The sequence below is a fragment of the Triplophysa rosa genome, unplaced genomic scaffold, assembly GCF_024868665.1.
Source record: "Triplophysa rosa unplaced genomic scaffold, Trosa_1v2 scaffold324_ERROPOS109529, whole genome shotgun sequence".
NCBI classification, from domain to species: Eukaryota; Metazoa; Chordata; class Actinopteri; order Cypriniformes; family Nemacheilidae; genus Triplophysa; species Triplophysa rosa.
Window position 1 is genome coordinate 14,588 of NW_026634335.1, and position 17,954 is coordinate 32,541.

Below are 17,954 nucleotides of genomic sequence, written 5' to 3' on the forward strand. Positions count from 1 at the left end.
AAAGGTGAATGAATGAGCACGCCGGCTTCCCTCTTATACCCGGACATCCGGGGAGGAGCCCGGCATGCAAATTTCATTCGCCAATTTTCATTGGCCTTTTCTAAATACTCAGAAGATGATAGGTTCTTAAGACAAACCCCATTCTGTCGGTTCGACACAACGTCTTGTTCCCTCCATCAGGGAACCGAGGTTACATCCGTAACCAAGACGTTTCCATGTGTCTTCACTGAGCAAAGGTTTGAGTCTGGCCACTAAGCCATAAAGCCCAGATTGGTGGAGTGTTGCAGTGATGTTTGTCCTTCTGTAAGTTTCTCCCATCTCTATATATGATCATGGAGCTCAACCAGAGTAATCATCAGCTTCTTGGTCACCGCTCTAACAAAGACCCTTCAACATCGATGGCTCAGTTTGGACAGGAGGTCAGCTCAAGTAAGAGATCTGGTGGTTCCAAACCTCTTTCATTGAGGATAAATGGAGGCTACATGCTTCTGTGAACCTTCAATACAGCAGATTTTTTTCAGAAGTCTTCCCCAGATCTGTGCCTTGATACAATCCTGTCTCAAAGCTCTACTGGCAATTCTTTTGACCTCATGTCTTGGTTTTTACTTTGATATGCATTTTCAGCTGTTGCACCCTTTATAGAGAGGTATGTGCCTGTCAGCGTTCCTACTCCTGCACTTACTCTCCAGGCCTCTAGAGGCCAGCGGTTTCCCTCTGCTGTTCTCATTAGTTATATCCATATCACCTGTACCTTGTTATCTCTAGGGTATTTAAGTTGTTTGTTTTCCCTGCTATTCACTCAGTTATTGGGTCTTGACGGCCAGTCTGACGTTTACCCTCAGTGCTTCCCTCCATCTTCGGGTATGAGAACTTAGTCATTGTTTATGTTATCATTTATGTTTTCTAGCATGGTTTTCTCCCCTTGTGGAGTTATTTTTTTATATACCTCAGTCCGAGAAGAACCTTTGTTGGATTATTCTTTCAGGATTTTTTTTGTTGTTGTTTAAATAAAACCACTTTGCCTGGAGAACTGTCTGGAGTGTTTCGTTTGGGTCCTATTCAACCTTCTGTGGCCTAGCGGCAGATCACCCTGCTACTACACCGGTGATCCGAGTTCTAGGCCAGCTCCTGACAGTGCCGCTCCAAATCATACTTATTCAATTGAATTTGGCACAGGTTAAGTCACACTCGAAGTGTATAAACATTAACAAGCAAAACTAATGCTTCTGAGCAAAATTTCAAGTGTCCCAGAAAAGGGTGTGAAAACTTATGCAATGTACTTATTTTTATTTTTTAATAAATTTGCAAAGCTGTCAAAAATCAGTTTTTTGTTTTGTCATTATTGTGCATGGAGTGTAGATTAATGTAAAAAATAATCATTTAAAGTAGTTTAAGATAAGGCAGCAGCATAACAAAATGTGAATAAAATGAAGGGGGTTGAACACTTTTGCAAGCTTTTAACTACAAATGCATTGTCCATTTGCGGAGGTGCGCGGGCGACAAGAGGTTTGATACAGGCTCATTTCAGTTAAAAAACATTATAGCATTTATTTCTCTTAAGACGACATTGTGTCACTTACCCAATGTAACAATTGCTTTTCTGAAATAAAACCTAAATAAACCTCAATATCATATGAGGCCGAGGCCGACAAATGTGATCTCCGGAGGACGCATGCAGACTTTAAAGACATCTTCAAGTTCATTCTAAAATGCTGTAATGCTTGATGTTTGACGTTTTAAGACCGCATTTCCCCTTGTTTTGGTCTATTTTTCTTTAGAACCTGTTTCTTTTATTAACCCCAGTAATAATAAAGGTGTTCATAGTGCATTTCATCTTTTGTGCATTTATTTTGAATGTTGCACTATGGCAGCTATATGTTCACAGAAATAAAGTAATAAAAAACAAATAAACGTTATCAGTTTTTATAGTTATTTTAGGCACTCATTAAAAAAATGACTAAAAATATTGGCTGTATTGTCACAGGATGTCGGACTGAAACATAACTTCTCTTTTCAGCCTACTACTTAAACTGAGACATTTATTCAATAAGTTTATTATAAACTGAAAACAATTAGGCTTACTAGACACATTTTATGTCAGAGCGGGATCTGAGCCGGATTTGGTTTACCAGTGAGCGTAATGTGAGTGGAGCGTTTGCTTGGTCCGTGAGGTCCCGCGCATTGCAATTTTTACCTGCGTGTGGACAAAAACAATCATTCAGGCAGCAGAAGCGATTCAAGTTAACGTTACATCTGCATCATCGTCTCCCTTCCGATAAGTCCAGTGTACGCATGAAAGGAGTTGCGTGCAAATAAAGTGCATTCTCATACTTTTGTTCAAATTAGGGCTGCAACTAACGATTATTTTAATTGTTGACTAATCTAACTATTATTATTTTTTATTAATCTAATAAAGATTTTTTGGATTACTTTATTAATCCTTTGGCAAACTTTGCAAATAAACAATAAATTCTAGTATTTTCTTAAATTATAAAGCAAATCATACTTCTTACTCCACTACATTTGACAAATAAATATTGTCGTTTCAACATTTTAATCTGTGTTTACATTAAATTCACCATCTTCTTTTAATTAAGTAGTTTTAATTTTAAAAGAAAAAAATACTGATTTTTTATGTACTTAAGTACTGTATTAAAGGTAAAAAAAGTTTTATTGCACTTATGCTTTTTGTTGTCCTTATGTTGTTCCAATTGCTTCCATTGTTTCACTCATCTGTAGGTCGCTTTGGATAAAAGCGTCTGCTAAATTACTAAATGTAATTGTAAAAACATTTTAAAAATGTGTATATGAAATACTAGAGCATGATATATGCTCTGTATTTTTTTCCTCCAAATAATATCCGACTCTATTTTCAGTCTCAATGTAATTGAGTAAAAGTAAAATACTACTATCTGTCTCTGTTTATTGTACAAAACTATCACCGTATAAAAGACTCTAATGCAGAGTGGCGTTAAAGCGAGCCCGCGCACCCGGAACTCAGAATGATGCGCTTAATGCATTCGCTTCTTTATTTACAGTTATGCACATCACGGACGCACAATGATGCGCTTAAAGCACCTACTCCTTCTGAAGTCCCGGGGATCATTTTGCTCCCCAAAGTAAATAATAGTTCCAACACAACGAGAAGAGATGTTACACGTTTAACACATAGTGCGTTGCATCAATCCGACAGTATACAGTTAAATCAGAGGTTTAAAAAGAGTTATTTCATATGAAGACACAACATATTCAGACCGCTTCCAGTGCTTCTAATAAGCTAAGCTATACTCAGCAAGTAACGTTAACTCACAGTCTCTAGCAAAATACATTTTAAACAAAACCATAGACTGTCATCTTGTCATTATGAAGAATAATGAAAACATTGGAACATCTTGGAAAGAGTAGCGTCCTGACCGTCACCGTACACACGCATGCTGACTGGAGATTGACAGACAGCACCAGCGGAGGTCAGAGTTTCTTAATTATGCTATATTGGTTTATTCCTCGCATAAAGCTATCGAATGACATAAAAAGTGCATTGGTGGTTTCATGATAGTCAGTCCTTTTTGAAGTTTAAGAGTAATTTAAGCAGGGTCACAATCTGCAAAGGTTCACATACACTAACTTACACTAGTACAATAGCGTTAATGTAAATCATTAATGTAAAGCGTAGTTTTACATTACAAAAAAGTAAATTACAAAAAAGTAATTTATTATGAAAGTCTACATCTACGTTCCCCTCTCCGTCCGTTTGTGATTGCGTGTCCATGCTGTGATGATCATATTCCGGGGGTAACGTTAGGGGAAATTCCTCCGTCCATTCACTAACTTACTGTGTCAGAGGCTCTCGATCGCTGTTTGTCGGGTGTATTATACTTTCTCTTGTTCTGCTGATTAACTTACACACGCCCGGGAACAGAAATTGCTATTACAGCAGATAAACGTAAATAATACGAAGCGTCGATGCATTTCTCGCACGTCAACGTATTTTAGTAGTCGACACGTCGTTGCAGCCCTAGTTCAAATATGTTAAAGCTATGCGCTAAATTTGACAGGCAAATGACACTACACCGATTCTGCATTGTAAACTCTGATTTTAAACACGCACGATAGTTTTGTCAATGAAACGTGCACCATGTAGTGATGGTGCACCTCAAACATGTTGTCCCAAAAATACTCGTTGCATGTTGCTCTCCTTAGTCTGATATGATGCTCTGCAGAAAAAACTCGTGAATTTTCGTGTAACAGCCTCGACAATGCTGATCCACAAGAAAGACAACAGAGCTCAGAATTATAAAATAGCGGTTTGTTCTGCAACACACACAGAAGTCGAAGAAAAAAAAAAGAATTGCCTGCTTTTACAACAGAATGCATAAAATCTGCACTGATTTCTTTTGCATCCAAGAACAACCTCTATCTCCACTAGAATAGTCTTTGTGCCATTAACCAGGGTCAGTCATCTCATTGAAGCCTTAATAAAAACTAAGGTTTAGGACAAGTAAATTGTCCATCTCACAGTAAAACTAAAATGTATGATGGGGCAAATCCCTTAAAATAATCAAACAATCTATATTAATAATAAAAATAATACACATAAAAGTATGTATGTGCAACAATAACATGCATAATAGTGCTAATGTAATGTCTTACATTATCATTATTATTCATCTCTCAGAACCTGAAGTGGGACAATCACATTGGCTCCATTGCTAAAAAAGCCCAGCAAAGGTTGTACTTCTTACATCAGCTGAAGAAGTTCAACCTACCACAAACTCTATTAAAACAGTTTTACTCAGCTGTCATAGAGTCTGTCCTCTGCACATCCATCACTGTCTGGTTTGGCTCAGCCACAAAATCAGACATTACAAGACTACAGAGGACGGTTCGGACTGCTGAGAAGATCATTGGTGCTCCCCTGCCCACCCTCCAAGAACTGTATACATCCAGAGTGAGGAAAAGAGCTCAGAAAATCACCCTGGACCTCTCACATCGAAGCCATCATCTCTTCACAATGCTGCCGTCTGGTCGGTGCTTACAGAACTTACACCCCATTGTGAGTAATGTTCTTACAGAGCCTGATAGCCTCTTCAAATCGTGTATTATTTTCATGTTTCTACGATATCCTCACTCGGAGCTACGACCTGTCAAAGTTGGGCGCAATGTTATGTCAATGGGATTTTTCGGGTTTTTATTCGCCCCCCTATCGCACCCCCTACACCCGATCGCTTATAGAAGTCATAGCACACCATTCCCGAATAGGCCCGACGATGTGATGTATTCATTCATGGGTCTACGTCAAAAGCTGCAGGACAAGTAGGGTACCAAACTTTTGGCGGAACAAGAATAATTATAAGTATGTATGTTCGAATAACAATAGTTATGCTTTTTTTATGCTTTGCTTCGCGAACACCACTAATATGTTTAAATACAATTACATATTGTATTTTGTCAAGCCAACATAATATATGTAGCTGCAAGCAGCAATTACGGGTTCGAGCCCCACAAGGCACGAGGTTATAAATGTGGGAATTTCTGATAATGTGTTTTGAAAAGCAGATCTAAAAACATAAGTAAAAGTACTCAGAACACGATATAAGTATTTTTTACTCTTGACCACTAAGTGGCGCTGTCACCAAACTTCTGTGAGAAGAGCAAGATTTGCCAATGATGCTACAGACCAAATTTCATGCAAATCGGACAAGCGGTGTAGTCGGAGTTTGCTAAAGATTTAAAAAATAATACAAAATGTCAGAAGTAGGCTCCACCATGATGAGTTTTATGTCAAATGACTCATCATGAGCCAGTTAAAGTAAATTTAAGTAAATCTAATTAACATACCAATATGGGTAATATTTTCGTACGTTATAAGGATTTTTATAAATGTTGTTACATTTTTTGACCACAAGGAGGCACTGTCCTAAAATTTTTCATGTTCTCTCAGAGTGATGTCATGATGACCCTTGCCAAGTTTTGTATTGAAACAAAGCACATCAAAACAATTGCAAAAACTGCTTAAAACACAATAAACTTGCTTTTAACTTTTGACCAATAGGTGGTCAAAACCACAAAATTTCTATGAGGCAAACAAGATCTGCAAATGAGGATATGTACAAACGTTTGTGTCAATACACGAACTTTGTTAGTGTCAATTTTTAAGTCAATCAGAACCAATTTAATGTTTTGATTAATTATAAGGCCACCAGGTGGAGCAGCACCACCAATTTTTTGTGTGTGTCCTCAGACTGTGCCCATAAACCATCATCTCAAATATGGTGAACATATCTAATTTAGTTTACAAGTTATAAGCATATATACTCACAAAAGCATAAAAAAGCATTTTCATTCTTTTGGCCACTTCCCATAAAAATTTTGACAGAAAAAGTTTCCATGGTTTCTACTGTGATTTTGTCTCGATCAGAGTAATGGTTGTGAAGATATTGGCGATTGTATTTTTAGCTCTAAAACGTGATACTGGGTAAACCATAAGGTATAACCTGGCATGTTTGGTATTGTAGGATTAGATACTGATCAATTGTAGGATTAGATACTGATACGGAATCTAAGGAATTGATTCCCATGAAAATCTGTCAACCACAGACAAAGTTATAGGTCTGTAAACATATTTTCTCACCACTGGGTGGCGCTGGCCTGAAACTTTATAGGCTCTATCGGGGCACTGTCCTGATGAAACATACTAAGTTTCGCAACATTACGCTAATGCGTTCATAAAAAACTGTATTTCACTACCTTTTTCAATATGGCCGAGGCCCAAAATGGCCAACATGTGAACACTGGATATCATTCGACTCGGTACGCCATCCCGAAACTAACAAGACCAACTTTATGATTTTTGGGCAAACCGTTCAGAAGCAAAAATCACCATTGTTCGAAACTCCGGACCACAAGGTGGTGCTGAATCGAATCATCATGAGCCAAGGATTCATAGGAAACATTTTGTTTCTAACACTTGCTGTTCAGAAGTTATGATCAAAAATGTATGTGAAACTTTGGACTGTTTAAATACAGCTTAAATACAACAAGAGTTGTCAAGCCAACATAATAATAATGTTTATACAGCATTACAATATCATGCCTTTCCCAAGACAACCTAATTGGTGTCAGTTACTTTGTTTGGTTTGAATCTGCGCAAACCTTATGCACATGTGAAAATGTGATGAGTGTTCACTTACCCATGTTCCTCAGTTTCAACACTGCCCTCACATGATGTCCAATCTTGAAAAGAAAAAATCTAATCATCATTTAAATGGAAAGCAAACCTCACTAGAGCCATTTCATTGCACGATACAATTAATTTTCAACTATAAAATTGTCAACATCAGCAGTAAAATCCTTGCTCACCTTCAGATGGTGCAGAAGAATTTTTTCTTTTTCGTGACAGCAGCAGAGCTCTCAGTGCTTGAGCTCTCAGCTCTTTATTATCCATGTTGTCCTCAATTTCTGCTGCCAAACAGTTTGTGCTGTCAGCATCCGTATGCCCATCAGCTGAAGTCTCTTCAAACGGGTCAAGAGACACTGCTAAAGACCTCAGATGATAAACACTTAAACTGTCTGGAATCCGCCAGAAAGACTCCTGGTAAAGTTAAGACACATCATTAAAGATTACAAATTTGCACTATGACCCATAACTGACACTTAACCATGCTGTTAGTTTGAGCAGAAATACCATTTATAATAATAAATGATTGACTCTTCAATGATTGAAGAGTAAAATCCAAACCAACCTGACCGTCTGCTGGTGCTCGGATTCCAACTTTGCGCAATAGTTTTTGGAAAGCCCTATTCTCCATGGCATCCTCGTTCTCCTCAGTCAGAGGAACCAGTGGCAAAGGATGAGAAACACCTGAGGAGATATATCTTACATTTTCAACTTTTTTATCCATCAGGGTTATCATTCCAAAGCACAAATGTTGGTCAAGTTTCATGTCAAGATTGAATTCTTAGGGCAAGGGTCGGCAACCTGTGGCTCTCGAGTCGCATGTAGCTCTTCTTCCACCCTGCTGCCGCTCCCTGCAGTCTTTATAAGGCCCTGTTTATGCCTGGTATTAAGATGCGTTTCGGTCGTTCGGATCACAAGTGGACGAAAGAGGCACATACCCGTTTATACCTGCTGCTGTAATCCGTCTATTTTGTCCACTCTTGACCACATCTGTCCTGATTTCTTCAAGAAATATCCGAAAAAGCATACATATTTCCCCAGCCATAAACCCTTGGCTCGGAAAATGTACTTCTTTTTTTCAGATATTTAATTTGAATACATGAAATAAGTACATGCAATGCACATATGAGCGCGACCAGAGATACAGAGAAAAAAAAACATACAGAGAGCATCGGTTTTATTTCTGCTTTGACAGATGTGAGACAGTGCCGAACACTGTATGCGTGTGTTAGTAATGGATTGGTGAGAAAACATTCTGCTTGGTACGTTTTTTGTCTTTAAACCACAGTTTCAGGTCTTTAGCCGGCATAGTTTAAATCCTATCTGGCTAGCACCCTTCTCATAATGTTTACGCATGATGTCCATACACTGCAAAAACAAAACCCAAAACAAAAGTTCACAGAAAAAGCTGATGTCTAACTAAAGCAGCGCGCAACACTCCCACTTCTTGCCATGGACAAACATGTATACTGTAAATTGCTAACATCTAAATACAATTTAAATCACACTATATTGCAACCTAGTGGTGCAACTGGGTAACTACTACCTTACATGCATAACAACCTGTATCATAGTAATTTAAAGGTTAAATATATTTTGCAGCTCCAGACAAATTTTATTTGGTGGGAGACAGCCCGAAATGACTCTTTTGGTCGCAAAGGTTGCCGACCCGTCTTAGGGAGATTGTTTAAATCACAAAATAAAAAGATAAATAGATCCGTATTAAAAAAAATCTGTATGCTCTAAAACAGTGGTTCTCAAACTTTTCAGGCCAAAAAAGCACACTCGACAGTGATGACGTCATAAATATGCTAATTAGTGTGTGAAGTCATCAGCGCCACAGTCTCTCAAAATCCTTCGGCAAACACTGTATATGCAATATGATTGTCCAGGTCTCAGTTTATGTATCGTATATGTAAGGGATAATGTAGAGGCAGCCGGTTGTTATCGTAGAAATAAACCCTGACAGCGATAACAGCTGGCTGCTTGTACATTATCCCGCTTATTACACGGCTACTTGCAACATGAGAAAAAAACTGGACATGAAATGTGAATTTGAAATATTTTATTAGCTAATTTTTACCGAATGCAGACGGAAAAGCCGGTTACTTTCAGTTTGAAGTTAAGAAACGACATTCAAATGTCACGAACAGGCAATTTGGTTTAATCATTTGTAAATATAATGTCATATATGTTATTAAAAGACATAATTAAGACATAATCCTTTCAAAAGGATTTGCTGCATCAGGGTTACCGTGTGATATTAGTTTTGAGAGGTTGTTATCTAGGAATAACGAATCTGCAAATGGCACGATTGGCCAATCAGAATCAAGCATTCTAATGAGCCGTGAAATAAATATAAATATACTGTATATATATACTGTATATATATCAATGTGTTATAACTGTCATGATCAGACCCATGTGTTTTATGTGGAGAAAAGGGCATGGCATTGTTTTGATTTTGTAATGCCATGCTCTCTCTCCGATGTCGCGTCTTCTAGCCCCGCCCCCTTGTTTCTCCGTTTACTTCCCATTAGTGTTTCATCCCTCTCACCTGTCCAGCCTATTCCCATTAGTGTTTTATCCTTGCCACCTGCCCGTCACACTCCCTGTGTCATTATCCCTAGTTAGCGTTTCCCTATTTAATGTCTCAGTTCCCTTTGTCCCTCATGGTTGCATTGTTCTTGATGTGTGCATTTACCCGGTTGCCTTGTTCGTGGCTCCTGTCAAAGACTGTGTCCTGTCAAAGACTGAGTCGTGTTTTGGATTATTATTTGGATTTTTGACCTCATTTGTTTTGTCCCCCTTGCGGGAAGTTTTCTGTTTGTTTTATTATTCTGAGTCCCTGTTTTGCCCATTGTGGGTTTTTGTTTTCAGTCTTATTATTAAAAGTTTATTATTTAACCCTTTACCTGCCTGCATTTGGGTTCTTCTCCACCGTACCCGTGATAATAACATCTGAATTTCATATTATTAAAAAAAAATATTTCCTTTTTACCCCAGATAAGTTACATTACACACATGTTTAGGATTGACAACAGTGTTGGGTGTAACTAGTTACTAAGTAATAAGTAGAAGAGAAGAATATTCCTTTCAAAAAGTAAAGTAAGGGATTACTATAATTTTTTGTGTAATTGAATTACAGTTACTTTGGATGTAATTGAACAAAATTTGAAGTGTGTTTTTTCACACGCGATGTGGCGAGGCCTCAGCTGTCCAAATGTTTTGTACAGTCAAGGTGGTGCTCGCATCTCGGGGAGAATACAAACAACGCGCAGTGGTGATCACGTGGTGTGTGTGGTCAAAAACATTCAGATTAGGTTAGATTAAAACCACAGTTTGCACCCTAGCTGCTCCTGATGCAGATCGTGATCTTTTGCAGGTAAATGTTTAAACTTGTCTTGCCTGGATATTTGTTTTACGTCACTCAAGGACTGGTTTATGTCACTTGTGGATTACGTCACTTCCTGTTTGCTGAGAGCGTGTGGTTTGAGCCGAAGCTCTTTCAAACTTATTCTTAATACATCGTTTATTCTTGTTATATCTTAAGACTTGTGTTTTAAATTCTTATTCACCGAGGGTAAAACTTATCCTTAAGTATATCCCATACCAAAATCGTCCTTAAACGCACTGATAAATTATTTTTATCGGATCACTCGCTATTAGCCCTCAGGCTGTTAGCATTACCAGCCTGCTTACTGCTCATTATTACATCACTAATGGCTAATGTTTCAGTGTTTGTACCTCTGAGTGCATATGAGGAAACGTTCGCACTTCAGTCGGAATTGGAGGCTGTGGAGAAGCAGATCCAGGATTTACTTGAGAAGCAGACACGGCTGCGAGAACGTAAAACGGCGCTGGAAACATCCCGAGCTGACGCTCGCAAATCCGCGGTAAGTTTTCATCGCGATTGTAATACTCCTACCACTTCTACTCCACGTGTTTCTCTGCACAGTGCCCAGGCTTCGAGAACACGATCAGCCCAAATGAACTTCACTCCTGCAACGGCACACCCACGGCGAAAGGCGCGAGCCAGGACCGGTGCGATGACCCAACTGCCGCCACCGGTCTGCGAGATCCCTACCAGGAACTGTTTTGCCACCCTCTGTGAGACGGAATGCAATGCTGTGGTCATCGGAGACTCAATCGTCCGGAACGTACACGCTTCCTCCACTATATGTAAGGTGCGCACTCATTGTTTTCCTGGCGCCCGTGTTCTTGATGTCTCTGCGCAGGTACCTGCGATCCTGAAGGACGACGCTAACGTCGGAGCTGTCGTGCTGCGGGGGTGAACGACGTCAGGATGCGGCAGTCGGAGATCCTGAAGAGGGACTTCAGGAGTCTGATCGAGACTGTACGCATCGCCCATGGTCAAGATCATCGTATCAGGGACGCTTCCTACCTACCGACGAGGGAATGAAAATTTCAGTAGACTATTTGCGCTAAATAAATGGTTGATGTCATGGTGTATTGAACAGAAGCTGCTCTTTGTTAATCATTTTGATCTGTTCTGGGAGCGACCTAGGCTCTTCCGCCCTGACGGCCTGCACCCCAGCAGCATCGGAGCGGATCTTCTGTTTGACTACGTCTCCCACTGGTAAGTCAAAACTTTAACCATAGTCTATGTTCCTCCCACTCAACTTGTTATAAATGTTACTGCTTCCAAATGCATAGAGACTGTATCTGTCCCCCGAATAATACTACAAAATAATAATTTAGGCAAAACTCAGAGAAAAAATCTGATCGTGATTAAACCTGAAGACAATGTAATAAACGACCAAAACCAACTCATAAAGTTCGGCCTACTAAATATTAGATCACTAAATTCAAAGGCAGTTATTGTAATTATTATTGGATTATTACAAAAGCTCCAACTGGTCCAAAACGCGGCAGCTCGAGTTCTTACACGTACAAAAAAGTGTGTTAACTTTTTCATGTGCATTACGCTCTAAGGCATCCTGTCAGTTGGTAATACCTAGAATTTCAAAATCAAGTGCAGTTGGTAGATCCTTTTCCTATCTAGGGCCTAAACTTATGAATAGTCTTCCCTGCACTGTCCGGGAGGCAGACACACTCTGTCAGTTTAAATCTAGACTAAAGACACATCTTTTTAATCTTGCATACACTACACTTCCATAATATAAATCCTTTGAGGATATAGGCTGCAAAAGTTAGATCAACCGGAACCAAAAACACAACTGATGTACTTGTTGCATCAAAGAGTGCAGAACAGTACTCTACTCTCAGCCAGTCTTGTCTCGTTGTTCCAAGGTTACCACAGCAAACAGGATGCAGTTCATGGCCAGACCTGATGGTAGAGCGGAGAATGGGAAGCGGCGACCTAACAAGAGCTGAGATGATAGAGCTGGATAAAGGACGCGGTCACCTGACACGTCTTCACCACAAAATTTCAAATGCTATTGGATTATTAATGATAATCTTAAAACTATAATTTACCTTATTAGTAAGTTTATTTATTTTATTTAGCCTTGTTGTGCAAGCTCTGTGGAGCTTGTGCAGAGGCAGCAGCTTTTGCCAGAGGGCAACTGGAATCCTGTGGTTGGGCCTGGGTTCTCCTGAGGTTTTTTTTCTTGATTAGAGTTTTGGGTTCCTTGCCACCGTTTGCATTCCGTTCTTTTGCACTATTTGCCTGGCCAGGGGGGCTGCTTTAGAATTTTAAAGTTTTACTTAATTAATATTGCATATAGGAATTTATAGTCTGTTATATTTGACCTGTGCTACTCTCTCCTTTATCTTAAATGTTTGCTCTCACTGTGTGTGCGTACTTGTTTGTGTACGTGTGTGCGTGCGCGTCCGTGTGTGTGTGTCTATGTCTATGTGTGTTAGTACGTGTGCATATTGTGTGTGTGGAGTGTTTTGTATGTGGGTATGTCTGTCTTCTGTGTTTTCACCTTTTTCTTGTTTTTACAGGTACAACTTTAATTGTTTTGCTTATAGTCAATATGTCTCATGTACAGCTGCTTTGTAACAATGAAAATTGTAAAAAGTGCTATATAAATAAAGTTGAGTAGAGTTAAATGAAATGATCACAGACAACAGTTTTGATATACTTTGCCTTACCGAAGCCTGGCTTAAACCAAATGATTATTACGGTCTAAATGAGTGTACCCCACCAAGCTACTGTTATATGCATGAGCCACGTCCAGTTGGTCGAGGTGAGGGTGTGGCAACAATCATTAGAGACTTTCTTACTGTAACTCAGAGAACAGAGCATAAATTTAAATCATTTGAAGTGCTTGCGTTGAACATAATTGTTCCAAACGAAAGTAAAAAACGTCTTGGTTAAGGATGTAACCTCAGTTCCCTGATGGAGGGAACGAGACGTTGTGTCGAGCCGACAGATGGGGTTCGTCCCTGAGAACCAATCGCTTCCGGATTAGAAAAGGCCAATGAAATTGGCGAATGAAATTTGCATGCCGGACTCCGCCCCCGGATATCCGAGTATAAAAGGGAGACGGCGTGCCTCATTCATTCACCTTAGTTCTGAGGAGCCTGAGACCTCTCACGACTGCTGCAGTGGGCAGCACGTGTTGTGGCAAGAAGGACACAACGTCTCGTTCCCTCCTTCAGGAAACTGAGGTTACATCCGTAACCAAGACGTTCCCTTTCTGTCGGTCTCTCGACGTTGTGTCGAGCCGACAGATGGGGTTCCTATGGAAAACGCCACAACACTGTGCCCTGTCACAATCTCTAGCGAAGCGACGGTGACTGGCCTGGGCGTGTCAGCCGTGAGCGCTACAGCGAAATTGTAACCTACCAGTGGGTAGGTAGGGGGTCCCAGAGCTTTCTTGAAAGGTGGGAAGGCCTCTGCCTTCGGCCTCACAGGCGGCGGCCTTGTTTTTCTAACAGCGAGAAGCCGCCCGGTACCGTAAGGCCAGTGGGTAAGCGCTACTTCCTCAAATGGGGGATGCGCTACAGAGACCACTTCCTACCGCAGGGAGGAGTTTAGTGGAGATACCAACATGGTCTCACCATTAGGGGAGAACTCATGGGAGGAATGTGCGGACTGAAGGAGTTAACCGCGAGGTGGAGGTCCACCTAGGGAGGGTCATGGGTTACCAAGGTGGGATCCAATCATGAGGATACATCAGACGGAACTGCCCTGCTGGGGGGTTACAACATCCGGTAGCACTAGGTCTGGTTAGAGCTATGTTGTGGATAACTCAGTTGGTACCTGGCCTAAGGGGCAGGGCTGCTCTGCCCAGCCCGCCCGTAGGAGGTGCTTGCTTAGTGATGGATGGAGTGCCTGTTTTTCACCCAGTGGGGGAAGAAGGGAGGATAGTTTAGTACGCCGACCCCCCTAGAAGAAAGGGGGGGGTACTGTCATAGGCGTACACCCTACCGGCCGCTGGTCTTGCCTGATACCTGCAAGACTCGAGCTGATACCGGTTTACGCGGAGGCTGCAAGACCTCGCGAAGGTGATGGGTGTAGCCCAACCCACAGCTCTGCAGATGTCTGCCAGAGAGGCGCCTCGAGCCAGTGCCCAGGAGGAGGCTATAATCTGTGTGGAGAGAGCTCTCACCCAGTGGGCGCGGGCGATCTTAGGACAGGTACGCCATAGTGACGGCGTCCATGATCCAGTGCGCCAATCTCTGTTTGAGACAGCCCTCCCTGCTAAACTCCAAAACAGACAAGAGCTGCTCAGAGCTCCTGCGGCTCTGTGTACGGTCCAAGCAGAGGTGAAATGCGCGTACTGGACACAACACGGATGGGGTTGGGTCTTCCTCCCCGGTGGGGAGCGCCTGTAAATTCACCACCTGGTGTCTAGGGGGAGTGGTGGGAACTTTTGGCACGTCTTGTTCCTCAACCACGTATCGGAAACGGTATGTGATGATGAGATGTCTGTTGCAGTGAGTGACTTACTGGCATCAGACTCCGATGATTCTTTGAAGCTCCCTCCCTCGGGGGGGCCGAGCTCAGGAATAAGCGGACGTCGAAATGTCAGCCATGCTTTCCCGGGCCGCCGGCATTGGGTTGCGGTGCACCGCACTGCCTCTCCCAACGCTTGCGGCTGGATACACGGTACCTCAGGGACCGAGACAGGGAGGCTAGGGGTACGTTCTGCTTCATCGACCTCCCGGGGGTAGTTCGATGGCTGGCAGTGCAGATCCCTTGCCGTGGGGGAACCCCCGGAGAGGAGATCGGCTCTGCAGTTTTACCTGCCTGGCGATTATGTAGCACAACGCACCATCGAATGAGAGTGCTTAGGCTGATGAATATCCTCGACATTGGGTCTTGCCGCAATATCGAGTTGCCGAACACCGTTGTGTAGAGGGTGAGAGCGGCTGTGATAATACCCAGACGATGATGTGGTACAACGCACCGTCGATTTGAGAGTGCTTAGGATGCTGATTATCTTCGACATTGGGTCTTGCCGTGACGCAACGTCGAGTTGCCGAACACCGTTGTGTAGAGGGTGAATGCGGCTGTGATAAACACCCAGAGAGAGAGAAAACTCTTAGAAGTGGGCTGTTGGGACGGGGCAGGAACCGTCCCGGATCGACCAACCAGGCTGGAATGGCTGGGGTCGGGCCCGAAGGTATTCTCGATCTCCCTGGGGTCTTCCCATGAGGGCCGCTTTGGCTTCCGCCACGGCTGCTGACGGGGTGGTGGTCTCCTCTTCGATGTTTCTAAGAGGACCAGGACTGCTGGGAAGCAGACGGTGCACGGGATCTCGGTGGCCAGAGGGCGGTTGAGTCGCGGCTGGGGAGGATATACTTGATATCCTCTGTCTGCTCCTTTACTGTCGAGAACTGCGGCTCGACAGTATCACCAAACAGCCCCCCCTTGCGAGATGGGTGCGTCGAGAAAGCGGACTTTCTCGGCATCACTCATCTGGGCAAGGTTCAGCCAGAGGTGTCTCTCCTGGACCACAAGTGTGGACATCGCCCGACCCAGGGCCCGCGCGGTCACCTTGGTCGCCCGTAGAGCGAGGTCGGTGACGGCACGGAGTTCCTGCATAAGCGCTGGGTCGGTCTTACCCTCGTGGAGCTCTCTCAGCGCATTGGCCTGATGGCATCAACCCGAGGGGTATCAACCTGCAGGATGGCCATAGCGTGGAGAGAGGGGACAGCTTGGCCCGCAGCAGAGTAAGCTCTCGACACCTCAGATGCCGAAAAGCCTACGTGCTTTGGACGGGAGTCTAGGTCGAGCCCCTGGAGACATCGACGTATCGTGCGGCTCGGAGCCGCTCTCAAGCCTGAGGTACCGTGTATCCAGCCGCGAGCGTTGGGAGAGGCAGTGCGGTGCACCGCAACCCAATGCCGGCGGCCCGGGAAAGCATGGCTGACATTTCGATGGCCGCTTCTTCCTGAGCTCGACCCCCCCAAGGGAGGGAGCTTCAAGGAATCGTCGGAGTCTGATGCCAGTAAGTCACCCTCCGATGCTGCAACAGACATCTCATCATCACGTACCGTTTCCGATATGTGGTTGAGGAACAAGACGGTGGGACCGTCTCATGGGGAACGGTCAGACGAGCGAGACGAGGTGCGAACGGTCCACGAGCCAGTGGCTGACGGATTAGCGCTCACAGTAATCCTCATATCACCCTCGCTGCTCACCGTAGCGGGCGACAGGACCGTAGTCCTGCCGTCACGGAACTGGAAGCAGACGAGGTGGTGGCTGAGTCCCGTGGGAACACAGCCACCCGTGACGCAACGTCTGAATCATCAACCGCCCGCAGTGCGGGCAGGACATATCCACAACATCTGCCCCAACGTACTGGAAGCAGACATCATTTCCGTCCCCCTCCTCGATGGAACCGGCAGTCTTGTAGTTGCCATTTGTAGCGAAGTCTGTTGATCATGAGCGAAGGCTCCGAAGAACAAAAGGTGAATGAATGAGGCACGCCGTCTACCCGGGGGCGGAGTCCGGCATGCAAATTTAATTCGTCAATTTCATTAGCCTTTTCTAAGAAGTCGGAAGCGATTGGTTCTCAGGGACGAACCCCATCTGTTGGCTCGACACAACGACAGAAAGGGAACCATTGTTTCCTTTATGTTGGCTACTGTGTATAGACCCCCTGGTCCCTACACTGATTTTCTGAAAGAGTTCGCGGACTTCTTATCGAACCTATTGGTTAACGTTGATAAAGTAGTAATTGTCTGAGATTTTAATATCCACATAGATAGTGCTAACGATGCATTAGCAGTGGCGTTTACAGAGCTACTACACTCTTTTGGAGTAACACAACACATCAATGGACCCACTCATCAATTTAATCATACACTAGGCTTGATTATATCTCATGGAACTGATCTAACCAATATAGATATTATACCTCAAAGCGACGATGTCACCGATCACTATCTTATAACATGTACACTGCGCACTGCAGAAACCAGCCGTTTAACTCGTTATCGACAGGGTAGAACAATTACCTCGACTACTTAAGATAGTTTCGCAAAGAGCTTGCCAGATCTTACTCCTTTAATAACCATACCAATAAATACAGAATCGCTCGATGACATGACCAGCAAATTGGGCACTATTTTCTCTAATACATTAGAAGCTGTCACACCTATGAAATCAAAAAAGATTAATGAGAAAAACGTAGCACCATGGTACAATAGCACCACTCGCGCCCTTACCTCCGTAACCTCATAGAAACTAACAAAAACAATCCAAGGTTTTTATTTAGTACAGTTGCTAAAGTAACAAATAAACAGACATCACCTGACCTGGATATTCCGCCGCACCTTGGTAGCAATGAATTCATGATTTTTTTACAGAGAAAATTGAAAACATACAAGA

At 42.9% G+C, this 17,954-nt stretch overlaps 1 protein-coding gene across 1 annotated transcript in view; it reads right to left on the bottom strand.

The window, feature by feature from the left end:
• LOC130550439 (protein timeless homolog) overlaps positions 1-17,954 on the bottom strand; it is an 82,422-nt gene that overhangs the window by 8,364 nt on the left and 56,104 nt on the right. The window contains exons 14-16 of the mRNA XM_057327916.1: positions 7,743-7,861; positions 7,360-7,591; positions 7,191-7,233 (exon numbers count right to left, since the gene is read on the bottom strand). Of these exons, the coding sequence (XP_057183899.1) occupies positions 7,191-7,233; positions 7,360-7,591; positions 7,743-7,861 (394 nt within the window). The remainder of the gene's footprint in view (positions 1-7,190; positions 7,234-7,359; positions 7,592-7,742; positions 7,862-17,954) is intronic.